The 26,318-nt window shown below is 39.4% G+C and overlaps 1 protein-coding gene and 1 long non-coding RNA gene across 3 annotated transcripts in view; one reads left to right on the plus strand and one right to left on the minus strand.

Moving 5' to 3' along the window:
• LOC307145408 overlaps positions 1-26,318 on the plus strand; it is a 1,105,317-nt gene that overhangs the window by 674,910 nt on the left and 404,089 nt on the right. The gene's annotated exons all lie outside the window — the stretch shown is intronic.
• The window catches only part of plcg1 (phospholipase C, gamma 1), a 66,451-nt gene that overhangs the window by 20,564 nt on the left and 19,569 nt on the right, over positions 1-26,318 (minus strand). For both annotated transcript variants that reach the window (XM_079848454.1, XM_079848455.1), the window contains exons 9-22: positions 25,102-25,171; positions 24,821-24,922; positions 24,023-24,141; positions 14,084-14,169; positions 12,269-12,389; positions 11,980-12,148; positions 11,758-11,880; positions 11,566-11,667; positions 5,716-5,903; positions 5,421-5,621; positions 3,895-4,014; positions 3,632-3,812; positions 1,222-1,299; positions 1,025-1,128 (exon numbers count right to left, since the gene is read on the minus strand). In XM_079848454.1, coding sequence (XP_079704580.1) covers positions 1,025-1,128; positions 1,222-1,299; positions 3,632-3,812; positions 3,895-4,014; positions 5,421-5,621; positions 5,716-5,903; positions 11,566-11,667; positions 11,758-11,880; positions 11,980-12,148; positions 12,269-12,389; positions 14,084-14,169; positions 24,023-24,141; positions 24,821-24,922; positions 25,102-25,171 — 1,764 coding nt within the window. The remainder of the gene's footprint in view (positions 1-1,024; positions 1,129-1,221; positions 1,300-3,631; positions 3,813-3,894; positions 4,015-5,420; positions 5,622-5,715; positions 5,904-11,565; positions 11,668-11,757; positions 11,881-11,979; positions 12,149-12,268; positions 12,390-14,083; positions 14,170-24,022; positions 24,142-24,820; positions 24,923-25,101; positions 25,172-26,318) is intronic.

Genomic DNA, 26,318 nt, shown 5'->3' on the forward strand with positions numbered 1-26,318 from the left:
GAACGATACGGTCCCCTGGTGTGGACACTAATACAGTTATAGGTGTGAACGAGCCTTAGAGTGGAAATGAAGCAGTCAGTCAAGTTTATGTAATTTAGTAAACTGATTTCCACTTTAAGTCTCAGGTCAGCTGATACCTATTTTCAGTTTAGCTTACATTTATCACAGTGCGAGTATCACTTCTGTATCTATAAATACTGTATTATTTCGGTCTTTCTGGCCCTTGAGTTCGCCACTGTATTTCTATATCCTGCTATCTGGTTCCTGTGAAGCCAAGCGCGAACTGAAAGACTCAGATTCCCAGAACATTGTCCTCCCCATAACTCGTCTTACTGGCTTATTCTTGACAACACATTCACAATCTGCTCTATCAGTCGGCACAAGCCTCTTTGAAAAGCATTATATATATACACTTCTTACAATATATCATTTTAATATTAGAATAGAATTAGATGATATACATTATAGCAGGGGTTTCAATCTTTTAGATGCTACAAACTCCCAAATATGATATAATATAATATAATATAATATAATATAATATAATATATATTAAATATATAAATATATATATAAAATGCAGCTGTATATTTTCAAGTATAAAGACATTTATTACACTGCATTTTTTCTATTTTACTTATCCTACTATTATACTTATATTCACGTTAATAATTTTTTGCTGATTTAAATCAAAATGTATTTATTTAATTTAATCAATTTATTATTTTAATAAAATGTGTTTATTTACTCCATTAGTTTAATCTTTTTTTATTATAATTTTTTTTAACACTGCTTTTCTCTAAACTTTTCCCTGAGATCCAGTTTGAAAATGGTTTCCAAGTTAATAAACCTGATGTGTGGCTTTTGAACAAACCAAAAGGAAAGATGAAAAGAACATAAAAAAAAAAAAAAAAAAAAAAAAAATTATTAAGTAAATAAATAAATAAATATTTATATATATATTTTTTTAAATGTGGTGCTTCTTTGATGTTGAATTGTCAGCTGTGTTTCGACAGTAACTCACCAGCCTCCTTCCTGTTTGTCCACATTTTGAATGATGGCGCTCTTACTAAAGGAAAGTTCATCATCTCGCTGGGCTTTGTATTCATACATGGCTCGTACTGTGCACTACACACACACACACACACACAAAAAGGTGTCACACAATAAACCCAACACAAGGAGAAACACTGTCTACAAGCAGCTAGAGAGCACAGGTACCTTAAACGTGGGCATCTGATTGGCTTCCACGTAGAATCCAGGGTTACGGCCCTCGTACAGCGACCCATAATCAGGCTCCTACACACACACACACACACACACACACACACACACACACACACACACACACACACACAGAGACAGAGACAGAGAGAGCGCGTTCACTTCCACTGACTAACAATTAACCGGTAAATCTGACATCCTTTCAAATCATGGAGCGGCACTAACCCTAAACTAAATGCTCGGTTAATTCTTGGACGTGTCCAGATGCGCTCAAGGACACGGTCCCTCAAAATGAGTTCCAGCACTCATCAAGAAAGCAGCCAGGACTGCCATTTTCTTCTTATTTCCTAACTTAAGAACCTATTTTTAGCAAAAACTAACTTATTTTTAGAAAAACTGAATATTTCGACACCAGCGCGCACCACCTTGAGACAGCCTCGTTTAAAATAATGATATAAAATTATTTATTTTAACTCGCATGACACTAGCTATGTTTACATGGACACCTTTGAAATCATTCCGGTTGATGAATCCGAACAGTGTTTCCATGAATGATGTTTTAATCCAGCGCTTCCCGCTGGTGTCGCTCTCCTGTGGCCTCATGGGACAGGGAAGAGTCCATCGTACGCACACTTCAGCATCGCACGCCAGCGGATTAGAAACGGTTTAAAACAACCCCTCACAAAACAAATCGAATTTCATCGGACTTTGCCAATTCGTTCCGACTGACGCGGTTACATGTGACTTTTTATTCCAAATGTGCGACTAGTCGTATTATAATTGGATCATTAGTGTCCATGTAAAGCTACTTGGTGCTAAACTCCAGTCAGGCCAATAGATACGGAAATATAGTGCACGCTCTTTCAGATCACACCAACTTCTATCACTTTACTCCTAAGAAAATATTTCAGAAGTTCAAAACCGCACTCTTATGAACTTATAAAAATGTATCTTAAAAAATGTCTTGACTCACTAAGTGTCTTTGTGAAGCTGTTTGAAGACGCTCCCCCATGTGGATAACATTGAAAACAGGGTTTGTGTGTGGACTGAAAACTCTGACGCTTAGTCATGTGATGCATATCTCACCGATAGACATGTTTATAACGGTATATATTATTTACTTTCAGTGATACGTGACTTTATACAGTCTTCATTTTAAATTCCTGACAGAAAACGGACCCTCAATTGAAGCAAAACATGAGGACGTTTGCATTTTAGGCCGTATATAATGAGTGTGACCTGAATGCACAAGCAAGCGGTGAGATCTTCTGGCGAGATATGTGATGGTGGCGTGAGAACCTGATGATGCCAGTCTCTCAGGATGGTCTCAGTGAGCTCTCATCACGCTTCATGCGCAGTGTGTGTCCATCAGAGCTGGGGATTTCTGTGCATCAGACTGTAGGTGTGCAGCCTAGACTTGCAGCCGACGCTCCTCTCTATAAATATACTTATTACGGGCTTAACCACTGGAGCTCTTTCAGAGGAACTCACATTCACAAATAGCAGAAGGAAGTTAATAATAATAATAATGGGCAGCACTCAATCAGAAGCACTTATCGAACTCGGTTTCCACACTGATAAGGCACGTTTTGATAAGTTCACCAAAAATGTTTGTCGCTCTGCCCTCATGTCTATGACTATGGCCCTGTTCACAGCTGGTGTTAAGAGTGTTTCGGTCGATCGGATCACAAGTAGACGAGGGAGACACATTCCCCTTTACACCTGGTGTTTTAATCGTCTCTTTTGTCCTGATTTCTTCAGATCTTTCAATCTAATGGATGAAATAAGCTCATGTAATTTACATATGAACACGACCGGACACGACGGGAAACACGCGGAGAGAATCAGCTTTAGTTTCTGCTCTGACAGACACAAGACCAGCCGAACGCTGTGAGTGTGTGTTAGAGATCAGGAATGATGAGAGAACATTGTGCTTGATATGTTTCTCATCTTCAAACCAAACTTGAGTCTCCAGCCGACAGTTTAAACCCCGTCTGTCTAGAGCTCTTCTCATAATGTTACGCATTAGTTCAGGAGACGGAGAGAAGACGGTCTTTTGTGTCTGTTTGAACACATTCGACCACATGAGCGTTTACACTACTGAAGTAATCCGGTCGAATGTGTTTCAACCTCTGGAAGTGGACAAGCTCAAAACATTTTACACCCCGTTTACACCTGTGTTTAGAGTCGTCCACTTGTGATCCGATCCACCGAAACACATCTTAATACCAGTCAGTGGAAGTCAATGGGCACCAAACCAGTTTGGTTTCAAAACGTTCTACAAAATATCTTGCACAGAAGAAAGTCATACAGGTTTGTAACGGCATGAAGGTAAATAAATGACATTTTCAGGTAAGCTGTGGTTTTCAGCACAGATTAGATGAGACGGGTGTGTGGATGCACTCACAGCGGTGCCGATCTTCTCCAGCGTCTCCTCGTTGATGGGGTAGCGCAGCTTCATCTTGCGGTACAGTGGATGTTTCTCATAGTAACTGATTAAATCTACTAAACTGTCAAACTCAGAAGTGCCCAAAACCACCGTCTGTCCCTCCTGCTGCACACGGCAGTGCTTTATCTTGCCCTCCGCCCTGAGAGAGCAAACAAGAGAGTGAGGAACACTACAGAAACAGGGACGCAACAAAAACATGAAAGCGGGAGTGTGGATTTTACCGGAAGGAAATGGCGAAAGAGTTGACTTCTGTTCTCTTCCTGACGAGGAAAGCCCCGTCACGTGGGACTCTCATCAGCATGTTCTCGGCCTGGCTGCGGGACAGGCACGCGTGATACCACCTGCACGCAACACACACACACACACACACACACACACATGCTGGAATTAGACCGGGAAAACACAAGGAAGACAGGAAACACACAAAGCCCTGCTCCACATCCACCGCTGTTGTTCCCTGCGAGATGAGAGGCAGGAAGACTTTTGGTAACACTTTATTTTACAGTGTCCTTGTTACATATGTTACATGTACTTACCGTAGTAATAACAGTAAATTATGCATAATTACATGCAACTAACCCTCAACCAAATCCTACCCTAACCCTATAGTAAGTAATATTACTAAGTACTTAAATATATAATTACACTGTAACAATGACACCTAAAAATAAAGTGTAACCCTTTAAGATGTCCTTGTTACAGTGTAATTATACATTTAGATATTGAGAAATAATAATTAACATGCACTTGCTATAGGATTAGGGTTTGGTTTAGGGTTAGTTACTTGTGGTCTACTATAGTAATGTAATGTGCAAAAATGTGTTTTTTATGTCTAATTTAAAGTGTTACAGATTTTTTTTAAATTTATAGAAATTCATATTTTTATTCAGCAAGGATGCATTAAACTGATCAAAAGTGACTAAAAGCATTTTAATAAATTCCTAAATGCTATCCTGATAAAAATGTATCGCTGTTTCCACACAAATATGAAGCAGCACGACTGATAATAATCAGAAACGTTCCTTGATCATCAAATCATCATATTAGAGTGATTTCTGACGGATCATGTGACTCTGAAGACTGGAGTAATGATGCTGAAAATACAGCTTTGATCACAGGAATAAATTACAGTTTACTATATATTCACATAGAAAACAGCTGATTTAAATTGCATTACTGTACGTTTGATCAAATAAATGCAGCTTTGCTCAGGAGAAGAAACTTCTTTCAAAAACAAAGAAAATCTTACTGACCAAATCAATATTTGAGGAGAGCCCCCACATAAAGATAATCAACAGCATGACATATATTACACTCAACTGAGCTCAATCTATTTATTTTTACACCATTTTACGTATTTATTGGCCATTGTAATGTAGTTGGCCATACATAGAAATAATTATCTGTCAATTAAATTAAATCCAAACCATTTTTTTTCCTCCCCAATTATTGTTTCGACCCATATTCAAAGCCCATTATCATATTTTTTCTGCTTATTCTTTGATAAGTTCTCTTATTTCAAAATGTTTAGTCCTTTTATAAACATAGCATCCTTATTCTTAAAGTGACAGTCCCGTTTTTTTATCCATACAATGGCAGTCAATGCGGTCCATCAACTGTTTGTGTACCCTCATTCTTCAAAACATCTTTCGTGTTCAGCAGAGGAAAGAAACTCACACAGGTTTGGAACAACTCGAAGGCGAGTGAATGAGGACAGACTCAGTCGTGAGGTGTGTGTGAGACTCACTCTTTGCTCTCGTGAGCGTTGGTTTGTGGCACCGGCTCCGTCAGCTTCATCTCAAACTCGTTGCAGCGCAGAGGAACCTGCTGGTAATGTGTGATGAGCGCAAACAGAGTGTCGAACACCAGGTTATCCGTCAGGTAGAACTTGGGGTTGCCGGCTTCCTGGCGAGAGTGAATCCTGCAGTGCTGAACGCGACCGGACCGCCTGGGGGGGGAGGACAACAGAAACCCTTTTACTTCACAGCTCTGTTTCCAAGTAAAGCCATCGGTCAGCTGTGACGAGGTCAGGTTGTTGTTACCAGAAGGAGAGTGTGTAGTCTCCCACGAAGGTCTCGCTCTCGCGCACCAGGAAGGAGCCGTCCGGCGCCCCGGTCTCCAGGCAATACTCCGACAGCAGACGCTCCGCGATCTGACGCCCGTCGCGTCCCGCGCCCAGCTTACCGTGAAACCACTTCTCCGTTACGTGCTGGTCCATGCCGTTACTGATCTAAAGAACACAAGAGTTCAATCACACTAATGCATTCACACAGAAACCACTGGCTAAATTACCAATGGTTTGCTTTTACCGTGAATTGGGTGTGGGGGATATAGCGATTGACTAGTATAAATGTCAACCGGTACAGATTTTGGACACATTGCGGTTTAAAAACAAGTGATTTGAAGCACAATAAGCAGCTAAAAAGAGAACTGTTTTCGCTATATAAGAGCGCTGATGGTTTCTTAAGAGACACACACATGAAGCCGCTGCTCATGGAGCGCGTGAGGACTGAACTGAGGCTTTTTGAGGGTTTGAACAGTTAAGGCGAGACACGGCAGGCAAAAACATCGGGGGTTTTTTACTAGTCAATTTTTTGATTTTTGGATATTTGTCTTCAATAACATGTCTTCTTTCAGACTTGTGGTGGAAAAAAGTCTGAAATACACATTTAGGTCTTTATTTTACTACACTTTGTCTGTTTGCGTCTGTAGATTTCTCATAAATTCAACAAGAGTTGGCGTTGTAAATCAACATGTTGCTCCGCGATCTCTGTCTGCACCCTGTCATCACACACACCGCTGGAAAGCTCTCTCTCTCCTGTACAATGCTGTCGGATCCAAATATGGTCATTTCCTTTTTATCAGCAAGTAAAAGGGCTGAATGCGCAATCTCATTGGCTGATGATAAATCTTTAAAGCCTGTTTTCTCAAAATGACTTTTCTCTCACACTCCAAGTCCGAAATCTCCTCTTCAGTAGCACTTATATACACCAAACTTTCCAGTCTTGTACCTAGTTATATTATGAAGACATATACAGAGGGATTTGTAAATATATTATTCCTAGCCTGATTTATATAATATTTTATTCCAAAAAACATGGCGAAAATCAATTTTTTAAGGCTATTGACATTATATTCTGATTTACAGGATAACAGATATCCATAAATCCCTCTGTAATTTTTTTCCCATCTAATATGTGAACACAATGAAAAAAAATAATTTTTAACCTGGCTTTATCCAATACTTAGATTTAGTTTTTGAAATATATGCAAATTAGCGCATATTTAATTAGATATTGCCTAATTTGCATATTTAAACATTAAATTACAGAAAACTTGTGATACATTTTTTTTCTCGTCTTCATGTAGGTGATCAACTGGGAAAGTTTCATGGTGATATCTGCTAGTTAAAAATGTTACCCTATTCACCTGTAGTGTCTCGCCTTAAATGCACACGCTTGTGTGTCAGAGTGACCATGCCTTTGCCAATGCCAAGTATCCTCATAAACACAGACATTCATGTCTTAAGTGAACATAAACCAGAAAAGAATGTAAAAGAAACCAGATGCGTGTCAGTATATTAGATCCGTGCATTCGCTCTTAAAGTGACAGCAGCCTAATATTCCTGTCATTAACGTTAATCCGACAATAAAAGAAAAAGATAAAATCACTCACTGCTTTTGACTGAATGACTTTAGCAACTTTAACAAGAATAAATGTATATTTCATGTACACAGTGTACATTGACTACAATTTAATTATGCATAAACTATACGTTTTTCAGGTAGGTCTACGTTAGTTAGGCTAGTTTTATTGTGATATTGAGAGTTATGAAATTTCAATGATATCAACAATTTTTAGATCATAAAAACCTTATTTTAAGCAAAACAAATATATTGTGATTTATATCATTATCGTGAAATAAAATTGCTAAGATTAAGATTCTGGTCATATTGCCCACCTCTAATGTGAATTGTGTGAAAGCTAGTGTGTTATTCTTCACCAAAACTAACCACTTGTTAAACCAACGAATCGGAAACAATACTCTAGGCTATATATTCATCAGTGCTGAGGAAGGTACTTTAAAGTATTTTGAGCATTAACCTTGGCAATAAAAAAATAACTGAATCGAAAGCAGCACAGGAACTTCTGGGGAAACAGAGTTATAAAAAGTCGCGGGCAGAAACCTGCGTTAAGCAGAGCTGATAGTACAACACGTTTAATGATGGCTCAAAGCATTGTCAAGTTGTGCTTCACAAATGTACAACGTAGCTAAAAAAGGTCATAATGACCTGGCTACTTGCTGGGGGGAAAAGGACACTTTATATTAAAGGGGTGGTTGATTATAATTTCACTTTTCTAACTTTAGTCAGTGTGTAATGTTGCTGTTTGAGCATAAACAACATCTGCAAAGTTACAATGCTCAAAGTTCAAAGCAAAGGGAGATATTTGCTTTTAAAGAAATAGTTTAAGGACTACAACAAACGGCTGGTAGAGACTACACCACATTCCTCCCGGGTTAGTGACATCACTAACCCCAATATTTACATAAACCCCGCCCACAGAACACGATTTATAGATTATCAAGACAGAATATGCTAATCAATGACTAGAAGATAACTCCACATCAGCTTCATAAATTCATCAACTACCATTCAGAAATGTTGTCTACATGTTGTCACTTCTTCTTGAGTCTCTCCATCATTGTCTGTAGTGGTCGACCGATATGGGATTTTTAATGGCCGATGCCGATGCCGATATTGAGAAAGCAATCTGGCCGATTGGCCGATATGAGGCCGATACAATACATGTGAATACAGTAAATGAGAGACATGAATATTGGTGAAACTAAATGAACATTTATTGTACATACTATTTATGCAAAATTCTTTTTGCAATAAAAAATATTTACTAAGAAATTAAAATGTAAACAAAAAGGTAAGGTAACACTTCAATAAATAAAGTTTTAGTGCAACTAAAACTATTTATTTGTAACCTGCAGTAAGCAGCAGTCATTTTTTCAGTCACATAAATAATTACTGCTGCTTACTGCAGGTTACAACAAATAACATTTATCATTAATGAACCAATCTAAAGAATATAATGACAAAATAGTATGTGAGATTACATACATTTTATGTACAACATAGTTAAATATAAATCTCACATAGTTTATTTACACTATTTACTTTAAAATAGTTTAAATAGTTCAACCTTTTTTTAAGGTTGTTTTACTTCAAGTATATTTAAATAATAATGATTTATGTGTTTAGTTTTGCTTGTGTGTTTCTTTAAAAAGTTGCAAGCCGTCACATGTATTTGCATGACATACATGAACATATGATAATGTATACTACACACGATATTACGCCAATCATGGATAAATAAATACAGTAGATAGTGAATAACATTTTCAAGGATTTATTTTTAAATGTAATATTATTACATCGTGTTCTCTTCTCATCCACCTCACGCGACCAACTGATCTGTAATGAACGCGACCCAGCTTTTCCGTGCACGCGAGTCCGTTGGAAAACAGCGTCCAGTTTAAATGTAACCCGAGAACAACGCGCGTATCTGAGCTGAGGAACAGCCAGTCACAGGATTTTTGACTGTTTGTGAGGTAAAATGTTTTCAGTTGTGTTTGAATTCGTTTATATCACATCTGTGACCCCCACTGGAGCTACCGCTGGGCTGCGGATCTGACATATCATGGTACTGTTTGAATAGACTCCGCTGCACGCCGGAGTGTTTTTGTGTGTAACACAATGTAGCGTCAGGTTAGAAAGCGAATGCGAATGGTCATTTACTGTGTCTGTCAGATGTCTGCTTCACTTCTGAGTGGCTTGTTTTACGGTGCTGGGCGGAGCAGAGCGAGTGTATTCAGTTCATTCACGCTCGCTCTGTTCGCGTCAGTGGAAAAAAGCGCGAATGCACAGTCACAAACTGTTTTGAAATATATCGGCCAAACGGAAAGATTTATCGGCCGATGCCGATATCTAAAAAATTCCAAATATCGGCCGATATATCGGCCTCGGCGATATATCGGTCGACCACTAATTGTCTGACGTTTTGAACATAAAAGGCTAAAAGTTTTTGACATTTCCAGTGCATGTGTGTGTGAGGTAAAAGGACACAAGCTGTTGAAGCTCCGCCCCCTGTGCCGGGAGCAGCAGCTCATTTGCATTTAAAGGAACAGACACAAAAACGGTGCGTTTTTGCTCACCCTCAAAAAGTGACACTTTAACATGCTATATACAAATATCTGTGGGGTATTATGAGCTAAAACTTAACATACACACTCATCAGAGACTTATTTTACATCTTGTGAAAAGGGCATTATACCACCCCTTTAAGTGTCTTTAACTACTATATACTTCCATCAAAACACTTATGCGCTGCTATTGAGGAGGATACGGGTGTGTTTAGAGACAGGTTTGGGGATATGAGTCTGTTTAAAGTGTCAACAGTGCAATTATAGATGTCATTACAGAAATATATTACAGATACAGGTTTTTTTTGTGTGAATACAAGTACAATGTACACAATAAGTGCATTGTACCAAATTATTCATTTAAATATTATATAAATTATACACTTAATATTAAGTGGGAAAGCTGTAAGAAAGAAAGCTGTTGCCATAATGCTGTTTAAAGGGGCATTCCACCCATTTGAACATTGTTTTTTATTTAAAGTGGGTCATATATGTAGTCGAAATGTAAAATAAATTTTGAATTTGGTGCCTTCGTGACCGAGGAAAGACAAAAAATAACTTCAGGACGCATTTGTATGAAAGACAACAACTCCCACAATGCACCACATTGCACAGCTCCGCAAGCCACTGGTGAATTATTGCATGGTACCTGGATGTTCAGTCAGAACATATGCGGTGCGAAACTAGGATAGTTCTCAACACAAACGTCCGTGTCCTCGTCTGATTCAGAGATTTCGTCCAGGAGAAATTGTCATCGTTGAAATTCTTTGCCGCAGACGGACTCTATCTCTGTGTTCGTAGTTGCATCTTACAGTCTATGAGTTGCATAGTGAGATCACCGGCGCCACCAGTCCGCCCTAACTCGAGCCAGTCCGGGCTCCTCGTCCGCGGCAGGCAGGTCTTCTGCCTAGGCTGCTCTTCGCTATAATGCGGCTTGTAAAGGTAGCCACAAACACCTGATTCAAGCATCAGACTTCCGAAATCCTCTTCTTCTATATCATATTGAGCACTCTCCTCCGCTATTGTCATTACTTTACATCTGTCTCCACAGCGCCTGTTAGCTTAGCTTCAAACAAGATGGAGGATATTGCTTTCAGTTTCAGAAAGTAAAGTCCCACCCACTGATCTGTAATAGGTCTGTAGCGTGAGGGGAAAGATGAGGAACTAGTGCTTGTAGTCTCAACAGAAATCCCCCCTCTTACACTTCCTCCTACAATGACGCAAAATGACAATTTTTGCGTCATTGTAGGAGGAAGTGTAAGAGGTAAATAACGGATTTCTCCCGTCTCAGGGGAAAATGAGAGAGTGTTGCACGACCATTCAATAGTATGACTGGGTTTCTAACAATGCAAAGCTTAATGCAAATGGGTGGAGTGTCCCTTTAAAGAGTAGACAAAGTGTGATACCATTTTCAGTGATAAACCTACTCTATTAATAACCCTCTGCCGATCCGACCGTCCGTGAGCCGTCAAAAGTGAATTTCTCGGCCCAGGAAACTCAGTCCTAACCTTAACTCGAACCCCCATTGTTCATTTACATATACTAACGGCATTGTAACAATACAAAGAAAATGACACTTTAAAATGTCTGAGACTCTAAGGATCCACAAGGACCCCATTTTGAAACTGTAAACCTGTTACTGCGAACTGCAGACGGTTAGTCAGTGTGTGTTCCTCACCTCTCTGTGCTCCTCCTCATCCTCGTTCCCTTGATTACTTGACGTCTCCTCAGAATAGTAGATCTTATTGCTGGTCAGGACGAAGAAGTGAGGGTACCACTCCTGTGAGGACGACACCAGCGCACATTCATCATGAGATCATCATGCCAGCAGATTAAACCGTCCTGTAAGAGTGGATGAAGAGGATCTCACGTGGTTGATGGGGTCCTCCAGGTACAGGATCCCGTTCTTGATGGAGTTGCTGATGTCGTTCTCCGAGTACGGCGTTGAAGACGAGACCTCCTCGTACGCGCTTCCCTCAGCTAGTTTCTTGTGCTGAACACATCAATTCAACAATAATCAGGCCTTGCTGAGCAACTTTTGGCTGGAGTGGCCAAAAACACCGTTTCCTGCCACATGACCAATGACTCTCACCTTGATTAGGATCTTCCTCTTGAGCTGATTGGGTGAGGGCAGGCCGTCCGCCGAGATGTCCACCGCTTTGGTCAGGAGCATTTCTGCAAACACTTTCTTAAAGGAGGTGGCCATGTTTCTCTGCTGGACAATACTGCAGTGGTCCTCGATGGAGAGGATGATGGGATAGCTGCATGCAAACACAAGCAACGTAATCAGATTATCGCATACCGCACATTCTTGAAAAGATGACCATATCTAATCATCCCTCGAGCGCAGACATCATGTGGGTTTGACCAGACACACTCACTCAGACGTGACGAAGGCATGCTCTTTGATGGTCTGAAGTACATCGCTGAACTTGATCTTGGTGGTGAGGGTGTGACCGTGGTAGATGACAGGCATGCCTTCAGGACCGTCCCAGCAGTCCACTGCAAAACACACACACACATTATAACTGCCTGCCAGAAACACAACAACATGCCACAAATCATAAAACTTGCTATTGTAGTCAAGTCAGCTTTATTTACAGAGCACTTTACACAATACATATTGTTTTAAAACGGCTTCATAGGGATAAACAGAGAAATAATGATTCAATGATGCAAACAGAGTTCTGCTGTAAAGTAGCTCTAAAAGACAAGAGTAAACATCATTCAGTTGAAATAGAGTCTAATAAAGTCTAGTCTTATAGTTGTGGTTGATAAATATTTCTAGCTTACAAAAACAATATTCACTGCTTAAAAATAAGCAAAAATAAAATGCAATTGAATTGTTATACATTTCAGAGTTTTATGTTAGTTTGATTGTTTATTTTTTCACATTTGTAAAAATGTAGAAAATTAATTACAAATAAATAAAGGAAGAAAAAAATAAATAAATAAATAAACAAACCAACCTAAACTAACAAACAAATCCATTAATTTTAAATAAAATTTTTTTTGTTTACTTTATTTTATCCCAGAGCGACGCTAAAACTGCAGTATAGTTATTTATTTTATTATGCCACAAATCATAAAACAATATTCACTGCTTAAAAATTAAATACAATTTCAGAGTTTTATGTTAGTTTGATTGTTTATTTTTTATTATTTACATTTGTAAAAATTTAGAAAATTAATTACAAATAAATAAGGAACAAGAATAAAAAAACCTAAACTAACAAACAAATCCATTCATTTTAGATAAAAAAAAAAAAAAAAAAAATTATCCCAGAGCGACGCTAAAACTGCAGTATAGTTATTTATTTTATTATGCCACAAATCATAAAACAATATTCACTGCTTAAAAATAAGCAAAAAATTAAATACAATTTCAGAGTTTTATGTTAGTTTGATTGTTTATTTTTTATTATTTACATTTGTAAAAATGTAGAAAATTAATTACAAATAAATAAGGAACAAGAATATAAAAACCTAAACTAACAAACAAATCCATTCATTTTAGATTTAAAAAAAAAAAAAATTATTATCCCAGAGCGACGCTAAAACTGCAGTATAGTTATTTATTTTATTATGCCACAAATCATAAAACAACAGATCTGGCCATGTTAGTCTAGTCCTACGGTTATAGATCTAAAATAAACAATGAGACAAATTTCAGCTCCTAAAATAAATAAATCAAACAAAAATAAATAAAAGCATAATTTAATTGTAATAGATTTCTGTGCTTTTTGTTTGTTTATCGCTATTGTGCGTGTCCTGTCCAGTAAATCCAGAAAATGATTTAAAAAAAAGAAAAGAAAAACAAATCGGAACAACAAAAACAAACAACACATATCAAACAAATAAAAACAAACTAACCAACCAAAAGAAAAAAGAAAAAAAATAATAATTTCAGATTTTTAACTTTTTCTTTTTTAAATCCCAGAACCTAGGACACTAAAACCGCAGGAAATTTATTTTTTATTATTTACCAATTCAATAATATAAATGCATGCATAGTGTCATACTGTTGTAGCCTGCTAGTTTTACTACTGGGAGAAAGTATTTATGATATATTGTTCAATGCAATTATTGCAAAACGGTATTTACAGCATGTTAGTTTCTGGAATGGTAATATTTTAGAATCTATTTGTATATGAAGCATTGATCATTACTAATAATAGTGTTAGGCTGTGACTTACACTCGATGCATCTGCAGCCCATCCGCAGACAGCGGGCGTACGCCTCCAGAGACGACTCGCTGGAAAACTGGTCTCCCGTCAGATAGCTAAAAATACCAGCACACACACGTCAGACCTGTCTGCATTACTCCATACACACATCACACCTCACACCTCACACCCCAGCATCAGTTTCACCTTTATTACAGCTTATAAACACTGCAGACGCTGTACAAACATGTTCAAAAATTCTTTCCATTCTGTCAGTCTTTATCCGGTTCCCTTTGAACCACCTAATAGCTTTATAATCTAGTCATACCAGACAAACAAAAAGCAAAATACCAACATTTAAAATCAGTCCTGATTGAAAGTCACCACACAACATAGTAAGACTTCTTCACCCATCTGAAATATCATACCATATATGAAATGATATAGAAATCTGTACACTCGTCATCTGGCTTTTTTAGATTCAGCCAACGATGTCAGACGTGTTTCTATTCAAGGTTTACAGGTTACTGACAGACACACAATACACTTTCTCAGATGACTTCTCTTTGTTAAAGTAAACAGTATATACAGTGGGGAGAACAAGTATTTGATACACTGCCGATTTTGCAAGTTTTCCTACTTACAAAGCATGTAGAAGTCTGTACAATTTATCAAAGGTTCTCTTCAACTGTGAGTGACGGAATCTAAAACAAAAATCCAGAAAATCACATTGTATGATTTTTAAATAATTAGCATTTTATTGCACGACATAAGTATTTGATCACCTACCAACCAGTAAGAATTCCGGCTCTCACAGACCTGTTAGTTTTTCTTTAAGAAGCCCTCCTGTTCTCCACTCATTACCTGTATTAACTGCACCTGTTTGAACTTGTTACCTGTATAAAAGACACCTGTCCACACACTCAATCAAACAGACTCCAACCTCTCCACAATGGCCAAGACCAGAGAGCTGTGTAAGGACATCAGGGATAAAATTGTAGACCTGCACAAGGCTGGGATAGGCTACAGGACAATAGGCAAGCAGCTTGATGAGAAGGCAACAACTGTTGGCACAATTATTAGAAAATGGAAGAAGTTCAAGATGACGGTCAATCTCCCTCGGTCTGGGGCACCATGCAAGATCTCACCTCGTGGGGCATCAATGATCATGAGGAAGGTGAGAGATCAGCCCAGAACTACACGGCAGGACCTGGTCAATGACCTGAAGAGAGCTGGGACCACAATCTCAAAGAAAAACCATTAGTAACACACTACGCCGTCATGGATTAAAATCCTGCAGCGCACGCAAGGTCCCCCTGCTCAAGCCAGCGCATGTCCAGGCCCTCTGAAGCCAATGACCATCTGGATGATCCAGAGGAGGAATGGGAGAAGGTCATGTGGTCTGATGAGACAAAAATAGAGACAAAAACTCTACTCGCCGTGTTTGGAGGAAGAAGAAGGATGAGTACAACCCCAAGAACACCATCCCAACCGTGAAGCATGGAGGTGGAAACATCATTCTTTGGGGATGCTTTTCTGCAAAGGGGACAGGACGACTGCACCGTATTGAGGGGAGGATGGATGGGGCCATGTATCGCGAGATCTTGGCCAACAACCTCCTTCCCTCAGTAAGAGCATTGAAGATGGGTCGTGGCTGGGTCTTCCAGCATGACAACGACCCGAAACACACAGCCAGGGCAACTAAGGAGTGGCTCCGTAAGAAGCATCTCAAGGTCCTGGAGTGGCCTAGCCAGTCTCCAGACCTGAACCCAATAGAAAATCTTTGGAGGGAGCTGAAAGTCCGTATTGCCCAGCGACAGCCCCAAACCTGAAGGATCTGGAGAAGGTCTATATGGAGGAGTGGGCCAGAACCCCTGCTGCAGTGTGTGCAAACCTGGTCAAGAACTACAGGAAACGTATGATCTCTGTAATTGCAAACAAAGGTTTCTGTACCAAATATTAAGTTCTGCTTTTCTGATGTATCAAATACTTATGTCATGCAATAAAATGCAAATTAATTACTTAAAAATCATACAATGTGATTTTCTGGATTTTTGTTTTAGATTCCATCACTCACAGTTGAAGAGTACCTATGATAAAAATTACAGACTTCTACATGCTTTGTAAGTGGAAAAACCTGCAAAATCGGCAGTGTATCAAATACTTGTTCTCCCCACTGTATATACACATACACTGTCTAGACTACTGGATACAGAATTAAAATTTGAAACATATTAAGTCAAAATAACAAGAAATAGTCACATTCACCTCTTTTAATCTGAGGTGGAAACGGGTTTCAACATTAATGTGATTTTCAACACATGAAATAAACTCTTAAGCAGTATCTGATTTGCTTATTGTAAAATCTCAAAGATTCTCTCATTAAAATAAACGATAAGCATAAAATAAGGAAGTAGGAAGTAGCAATTCTAGTGTAACACTTCCTGTACTTTACTGATAATTTTACATGAGAAATAATAGATCTTAAGGTAGTAAATAAAGGAGGCAAAATAGTTACACACACAATTCGTTCAAGAACCAAAGTGTATATAACAGATTTATAAAGCTTACAAAGGCAAAATAAACCCAGTGTCTGTGTGTGTGTGGTCTCATATGAGTGCAGACGTGAGGGGCAAATAGTTTTTCAGTCCAGCTTATTGATGCCAAGTTTGAATCAGTCTCACGATAAGGCAGATAAAGTCCGTGAGCAGCTTCGTGAAGACCGTGTCTGTTTTAAATCCTCAAAGGTGAGCCATCCAGTCCAAAATACACCAAGCTCCACAATGAGACCGATAAAAAAATCCACCAACATATTTCGGTCCCAAAATCTAGTCCACTCAAAAATCCCAGGGTTTGATATGTACGTGCAAACAATCGCCTCCCCATGACGGTCTGTTCGCTCCCCATATACCACAATCTTCCTCTATAGGATGACGTGTCGTTGCGCTATGCGAGGTCACCCTCTGAATCTCGTGAGAGTTCGTTACAGAGTTAAAGACCTATACACGTAAAAACAACATCCCATGAAGACATTATAATGACTACCAATACATAATCACAATATAAATAATCCCCCCCTTATGAGGCGTTGCTACATAGACCCCGCCCCCAGCTGACGGCATGAGAGGAGAGCGGCCGTACCAGCGTTTAAGATTATCAACATTTATATTGTCTGTTCTTGGAGGGATGCCCCACTGAATGGTGTTATTTATTGGCACCAATTTCTTTATTATCTCAGCTGGATCCTCCCATTTAGCAGAGTACTTGTTTGTAGCGGATGAAAGAGGATGAGTCTTCACCCAGGCGACATCACCCGGCTGAAACTGCGTATCTTTCCTCCGGGAATTATAGTATCTTGCTTGTCTGTTCTTTTGGACCTCGATTCTCCTCTTGATTTCCTCTGCCATGATCTTCTGTCGTTCAACGAGATCATAAGCGGTTTGGTTAGGTGAGGGGGATCTATGATTCAGTCTTTCTAGTGGTCCCTGGAGCTGTCTGCCAATCATCAACTCGGCTGGGGTTTTGCCCGTTGTCTCCTGATAAGCAGAGTTAATAACAAAAGGGAACTCAACAAGCCATTGATCCCATAACTGATGGTACTGTCCCACATATGAAGCGATCATGGTCTTTAAAGTTTGGTTTATGCGTTCAGTAAGACTGGTTTGTGGATGATAACTGGTGGTTAAATTTGGATACTTCCCCATGTCTTACTGAGATCTGACATCAGACTGGATGTAAATTAGGCACCCCGGTCGGACACAAGGTATTTTGGCACCCTCCAGCGGGTAAATATTTCATCCCTCAATATCCTAACTATCTTTGGAGCTTTACTATCTCGAAGGGGAAATAATTTTACCCATTTCGAGTAATAATCCAGGATGACAAGCAGGTAAGTGTTTTGTTTTTTGCTACTTGGGAAAGGTCCCATCAAGTCAACACCCAGCATTTGTCCAGGCTCTGTTACTTCAGTGGTTTGAAGAAGACCACTGGGTTTAGTATAGTCATGTTTGTATTGTTGACAGTTATTACATCCCTTCACATGCTGCCATACATCCTTACGCACCGTTGGCCACCATTACACTTCCAACAGCCTCAGCAACGTTTTCAGTTGACCCATGTGTCCGCCCAGAGGGTTATCGTGGAAGTAATGGAGAAATCCAGGAATTAATGTCTGAGGCTTGTTCCCATTATTCTTCACCGGCACTTTACCATATAAAACCCCTTGGAGAACTTTGAATAATTTGTGGGTCTTTTACCTTTCTCGTTTTTGTTTCAGACTGCAGACGAGTAATGGTTTCATCTTGTTGTTGGGCTTGAGCTATTTCATCCATGGTGTGTGGTGTGTCAGAAGGATGTTTTGGTGTTGTTATTGGTAAACACTGTGCTTCCTCTCCACTCACCAGTTCAAGCGATCTGGACAATGCATCAGGGCCTAGGTTAAGACATCCTTTCCTATGATGAACATGAAACTCAAACTGCTGCAAGCGTAGGGTCCAACGGGTCAGGCGTGAGCTGGTCTTGGGACAGTTAAAGGCCCAAGCTAGTGCAGCATGGTCTATATAGACGTCAAATCTCCTACCTTCCAGGTAGTGTCTCCACTTTTCCACTGCCCAGACAACTGCCAAGCATTCCTATTCAGAAGTAGAGTAGTTGATCTCTGCTCCTGACTGAGTATGGTCCCTAGGCCCACATCGCTTGCGTCAGTGTGTACTTGAAATGGCTTTGTGAGATCAGGTTGTGTCAGTACGGGTGGATTCTGGAGAGATTGCTTAATGTTATCGAAGCTGGCCTGGCATTCAGGCGTCCAGTCCCATTTCACATCTTTTTTATTTAGGTTGTTAAGTTGAGCTGTGATATCTGCAAAGTAGGGAATGAATTTATGGTACCACCCTGCAAGTCCGGGAAATCGTTGTAGCGTTTTATGGTCGGTGAGAGGAGAATACCAAGCGACGGCTTCTGTCTTTTCTCGGTCAACCTCCACTCCTTTTTCCAGAGATGATATGTCCCAGGAATTTGAGTTGTTTTTTTGAAGAAATAGCATTTCTCCATGTTGAGGGTATGGTTTTGAGTGTGTGAGCCTGTGTGAGTCTTTGGAGAATAATATTAAGATGACTGATGTGTTCTTCCAATGATTTGGAGTAAATTATTATGTCATCGTTGTACAAGAAACAGAATTGTCGTCTCAGCTCTGCCAAAAACCTTTTCCATGAGTCTCTGGAAATTGGCGGCTGCATTTTGGAGACCATAAGGCATAACCTGAAATTGAAATAGCCCTTTGGTTGTACTAAAAGCTGTTTTGGCTATACTCTCTTCCTCCATCTCTAGCTGCCAATAGCCAGCCTGCAGATCTAAGTTAGTAAACAAGGTTGTGCCTTCCAAGGACTCAAGGATGTTGTGAATGATTGGCATTGGATAAGCATCAGGTACTGTTTTACTGTTTATTTTCCTGTAGTCCACACAGAACCGGTACAAACTATCAGTTTTTGGGACCAGGACGACAAGGGAGGCCCAAGGCGAGAAGGAGGACTCAATGATATTGTCTTTGAGCATTTGGCCTACATGATCTTCAATTATATGTTTCTTGAAGGGAGGTACCCAATAGGCACTGGATTTAATTGCCATTGTGTCAGATAACAAAATTTTATGTTTCTCCATTGCAGTCCTTCCCAAGATACTGGAAATTGTACGAGGCCAAGCAGCCATCAGCTTCTGCAGCTCCTCAGGTTTATCCAGTACTGGTGCATCTTCAGATATCAGTGGTTTGAATGGAGGTTCCCAGGAAGGAGGTAGGGCATAAAAAAGGTTTGTAGTGACAGTTTGGATGAGGGTTTCATCAGCAGCAATGTTAGAAGTCCCCGGAGCACTCTCATCTGGTAAGAAGGTATAGTAATCATAACCTCCATCAGTTTTCAGGCCATATCTGTTTTGGCCAACCTCCAAGATAGCTTCTGCAGCTCTCAAAAAGTCCAGACCTGTTATCAAGGGGAAGGCCAGGCGAACGTCTTTCAGAATATACGGGTTCAATCGACATACCTGGTTATGCTACTTATAACAAATGCTTCCATCAGCCAACATGAAACGTTGTGGATGTCCAGCCGAGCACCACAACACATCTCCTCCAAATGATCCTCACAGACTCTCTTGCATCAAAGTAAATGTACTTCCTGTGTCAGCAACTGCCTTTATCTCTTTATTCTTTACCATTACAGGGATCAACAAGAGGGATGACAATGAGTGAGGTTGTGCTATGTTCAGTCCAGCCAGATGTTTTGAAGTACTACGTTCAGGTTGTTTCTTATCAGTCTTTTCTTTGCAGTTATAACTGTCAACCTTTTTCCAGTAGTCTTTAGCCCCCATGCAGTCCTTTTCCACCATGGAACCCACCTTTACCAACTGTTCAATCGCCCTCACCGTGCCTCTGAGACATCCTGCATCCTGTTAATGTTATTCAGAGCACGACTCATTATTTCATCCTCCGAGATATCTGATTTCCACTTCAGACAAAGGGCCCGATAATCATAAGCAAAATCCCTCAAACGTTGTCCAGGTTGTTGAACCATCGATCTCAGCTTATCTTCCACCTCAGTGAGGTAATCCTCAGGTAGAAATGCTGTCCTGAACGCTTTATTTGAAGGATTGCCAATCGGAGACCTTCCTTTTCTCAGCTTTCTACCAGCTCAGAGCAGGACCACACAACACTGTGCTCAGGGTCCCAATGAGCTCTAAACTAGGAAGCGGTCAGATTTCCAAGTAATTTTCACACTGATCAATGAAGGTGAGTACATCAGCAGTCTCACAAGACTCACCAAAGATGGGAAATTCCAGACGAATCGGTGGCTGAGCACAAAATGAAGAAACAGTAAGTTGCGTATCAACAGGCGAAACATCATGCATAACACCGATAGATTTTCTGGGAGGTTGTTTGACTCTAATGGCTGGAATTGGGGTTTTAGGAGCATCAACAGATGACAGGGAAGTAACTGGAGTATAAGGTTGGTGTCTGGAGAAAGAAGGTGTACTTGTAAATCGCAGATTTTTTAATTGATCTTCCCACCTCTCGTCTCTCCTCAGAAAACAGTCAGCCACCACTCTTTCCAACTTCTCCAGAGATTTCTGGAAATGTTCATCCAACTCTGCCAAGATAGCGTCCACGGCAACACGAAAACTAGTTTCTCTATTTAGTGCACTCTCCACAGATTGTTTGAAATCATGTTCCCCCCGCCTGTACTCTATTACCAAGAGCCAATAAATCCACCTTAATTTTGTCTAAATCTGCTTTCATCATTTGCATGTCTAAATCAACTTCATCATCAAAATCAGAAATGTAAAGAGAACTCAACATGGATGTTACTTCAGCGGTAGAGATTGCGTCTTGTAACAAATGGACCAGCCGAGAAATCTATATTAGGTGTTACCCCAGCAGTATCCACCACTTTGTCAGCATTATTACTGGGAGTCAATGCAACTTGGTTGTTAATACAAGTAGAATCTTGAACAATTGACATGTGTGTGTTACTCTCTATTCCCTCCATTATGACAAATACACTGTATATCCATTAAAGTAAAACCATAGAACTTCCCCGTATGTGCCACCACTATGTAACACTTCCCCTAGTATACTGAGAATTTTACATCAAGAGAAATAATAGATCTTTTTAAGGAAGTAAATAAAGGAGGCAAAATAGTTACACAAACACACACACAATTCGTTCAAGAACCAAAGTGTATATAACAGATTTATAAAGCTTACAAAGACAAAATAAACCCAGCGTGTGTGTTCTCATATGAGTGCGGACGTGAGGGCAAATAGTTTTTCAGTCCAGCTGGGTGATGCCAAGTTTGAATCAGTCTCACGATAAGGCAGATAAAGTCCGTGAGCAGCTTCGTGAAGACCGTGTCTGTTTTAAATCCTCAAAGGTGAGCCATCCAATCCAAAATACACCAAGCTCCACAATGAGAACGATAAATAAAAAAAATCTAAAATCTAGTCCACTCAAAAATCCCAGGGTTTGATATGTACGTGCAAACAATCGCCGCCCCATGACGGTCTGTTCGCTCCCCATATACCACAATCTTCCTCTATAGGATGACGTGTCGTTCCGCTATGCGAGGTCACCCTCTGAATCTCGCAAGAGTTCGTTACAGAGTTAAAGACCTATACACGTAAAAACAACATCCCATGAAGACATTATAATGACTACCAATACATAGGTCAATCACAATATAAATAATCTACCCTTTGCTACACCAGTGAAAATCATATCCAATGATTATCTACTTTTAATAGGTCAATATAATGATAGATTAGCTAGAACAAATATATTGGCTAAAATCACTTTTATGAGTCATGTGCAAACCTCGCTCCATAATGAAAGAGTTCAGCGCGCTAAGAGAAGAGATATTGTGTGTACAGTACACCTAATGTGGTGCATCTATTCAACATTTTACTGAGCCTTGTTCATCAGGGTTTTAAATTCTAGTTGCTGTGTGTGAGTTTGATTCAGTCCTCTACTCCAGTGATCTCATCTAACAGACACCCATCAACTAGGACCACACCATCCAGAACCACCCAAAAACTCCAGAAAAACTGTCATTTTACACAAAACACAGACCTTTATGTTCAGATTATGCATAATAGTAATACTGACATCTTAGAGAAAGTTGTACTGTGCTAACCAACCACCTAACAAACCAACCGCCTAACTAACCAACTGCCTAACTAACCAACCGCCTAACTAACCAACTGCCTAACTAACCAACTCCTCCCCTTATAACATTTTGCCTCTTTGAAGCTGATTAAATTTATACTCTAACCAACCAACTAAAACTAACAAACAAACAAAGAAATAAACTAACTAAACATCTAACCAACCAACTAACTAACTAACTCTTTCCCCATCCAACATTCTGGCTAGTTAGAGGGTGATTGAATCTATACTCTAACCAACTGACTAAACCCTTCCCCATCATCTTACATGTTTGCTCTTTAAGGGAGAATCATTTTATACACTAACTAACTAATATAACTATTCATTATACTGAACTAACTAGACACCCAACCCAACCATCTTCCATCATTCTCTAGCACAGGGTGTGTAATCCTGCTAATAGAGTCACGGGACACTGGCCATCCAGGAACAGGTCTGGACACCCCTGATCAAACCTTCTTTTCTTTGAGGGGGGCTGAATTTATACACTTACTAACCAACTAACCAATCAACCAACCAAACCTTCCTCCATCATCTAATATGTTGGTTCTTTGATGGAGAATCACACCACCCAACCAACAAACCAGCCAACCCTGTCTCCATCATCTAACATTTTGTTTCTAACAACTAACTAACAAACTAACCAAACCTTCCCCGATCATCTAATTGTTAGTTGGGTAGTGTGACTCTCCATCAAAGAACAAAAAAAAATATATATGATGGGAGAAGGTTTGGTTAGTTTGTTAGTTGTTAGAAACAAAATGTTAGATGATGGGAAAAGGGTTGGTTGGTTAGTTAGATAGTTGGGTAATGTGATTCTCCATCAAAGAACCAAAATAACTAACCAACCAACCCTTTTCCCATCATCTAACATTTTTTTAACTAACTAACTAACTAACTAACTAACTAACCCTCCTCCCCCGCCAATGGGCCATTGGCCCTCCAGGAGCAGGTCTGGACACCCCTGATCTAACCGGGTGTTTGATCTAACTAAACAACCAACTAACCCTTTCCCCATCATCTAACATTTTGGGGGATTATACACTAACAAACTAACTATCTATCTAACCAATGGATGAACTACAAAAAAAAAGGATGGACGTCATCTAGAGACCACTAGTTACTAGATACCCCATAGAGAGAACTTTAATAAACATACAGCCTCTTAAAAGTGTCAGTTTAATCTGAACTGTTCAGTTGAATACTGGAAATGTGCTTCAGTGAGCAGCTCACAGGGAACAGCGATCACGCCTCTACTCACGTGTTGTGGGACGAGGAGATCCAGTAGTGGGACAGGGGGTTGTTCATGTCCTCTGGCCGCACCTGATCGAGCTGCGAGTCCCAGATAGTGTTCTCTTTAGAGAACAGGTACGTGAGGAACTGAGAACCACAAAACACGTTAACGTCAGCATGCTGAAACTGAAGACAGCAGCGTGAGTTAGTCCTCAGCACTGCTGATGTACACAAACAACACTAAAACCACTCAACCGCTTTAGTGCTCCAATCTTCATGAAAGGGTACGAAATATAACAAGGGGATTTTTATCAGTAAAGGGAACATGAACCAGGAAATGCTCTTTCCTAGTTTTATTTTCTAAAGAAGGAGAATTTTTTTTTTTTACTTTGTTGACACCTTTATGATTTGTGTGTAAAACAGCTACTCCAATTATTTACTAAAAATAAATGAGGAATGCGTGTCAAACATCACAGTTTTATAAACATTTTCTCTCAATATTAACTATATGCAATGGATATGATCACGTAAGAAAATAACCCTAAGTTTAATACAAATACCTAATTTAAATAGTTCTTGCAAATAATAGATTAGGAAATTCATAAGCAACTAATAAGTTAAGAAGAGGTGGATAAACATATCAAAGAAACAAATCTGCGGTGACACGATACTGCAGTGAAGCAGGAAGTGGTGATGCGGGTAAAGCGGGGCGCTTGCAACGCTTGTTATGGGTTTGATTCCCTGGGAACGCACATGCTGAGTAAATGCACTAGTCACTTTGCATAAATGCGTTTGCCAGAAACATAAATGTCAATGTAAATGTCACCTCGTCTTGATGAAAGTACGGCTGCTCGATCTCTCGTAGAGGATCCTTCAGGTAGTGGAACATAAACTCCTGCACCTTGTTACTGTCTGCAGCCCAAAGCTCCTGAGGACACACACACACATATATATTTATATGAAACGGTTATTACCAAACATCTGAAGTACAGATTCTCTTCCCTCAACAACCCACTCTACTGTACAAACATATGCATCCAATTAATGTGTAAATACAGTGACGGCTCATTTGCTTTGAGCAATAAAGTGAAAAAATGCATATCTAACCTTCTGATGTTCAATTAGGAAGTTCTGGAAGTCCTCCAGTGAGATATTCTGTTCTGGTCTCTCAATAAACCTGTCAGAAACACAGATCAGTGTTACAGCCTCGTGTCTGAGATGTTCTAGGATGTCTGATAACAATTCAGATACATTATATAAACTATAATAAATGACCATTTACTAGTAGGTCTTTTTGTGCACAATTCAACTAACTCTTTCCCCATCTTACATTCTGGCTATTTAGACTGATTGGTGATTACATTTATACTCTAACCAACCAACTAACTCTTTCTTTCCCCATCTTACATTTTGGCTCTTTGAGGGAGAATCATTTTATACACTAACTAACTAATATAACTAATCATTATATTGAACTAACTAGACACCCAACCCCAACCATCCTCCATCATCCTCTAGCACAGGGTGTGTAATCCTGCTAATAGAGTCACGGGACACTGGCCACCCCTGATCAAACCTTCTTTTCTTTGAGGGGGACTGATTTTATACACTTACTAACCAACTAACCAATCAACCAACCAAACCTTCCCCCATCATCTAATATGTTGGTTCTTTGATGGAGAATCACACCACCCAACTAACAAACCAACCAACCCTTTCTCCATCATCTAACATTTTGTTTCTAACAACTAACTAACCAACTAACCAAACCTTCCCCGATCATCTAATTGTTAGTTGGGTAGTGTGATTCTCCATTAAAGAACAAAACAAATAGATGATGGGAGAAGGTTTGGTTAGTTAGTTAGTTAGTTAGAAACAAAATGTTAGATGATGGGAAAAGGGTTGGTTGGTTAGTTAGATAGTTGGGTAATGTGATTCTCCATCAAAGAACCAAAATAACTAACCAACCAACCCTTTTCCCATCATCTAACATTTAGTTTCTAACTAACTAACTAACTAACTAACCAAATCTTTCCCTATCATCTAACATTTTTGCTCTTTGAGGGAGAATCAATTGAAATAGTACCCAACTCACTAATCAACCAACCAAACTATAATAAATGACCATTTATTAATAGGTCATATTGTGCACAATTAATAAGTTCAATATAATAGTAATAATAATAATATAATAGCCTAACACTTAAAATAGTTCAATCAAATCCCAATAAATAAATTCTGCCCTATATTATTTATTACTGAATATTCTGTTATACTTGTAAATATATCTTAATATGAGAGTTAAATGTGTTGTAAATGATCAT

This window comes from Squalius cephalus (genome assembly GCF_949319135.1).
Source record: "Squalius cephalus genome assembly, chromosome: 18".
Taxonomy (NCBI): domain Eukaryota; kingdom Metazoa; phylum Chordata; class Actinopteri; order Cypriniformes; family Leuciscidae; genus Squalius; species Squalius cephalus.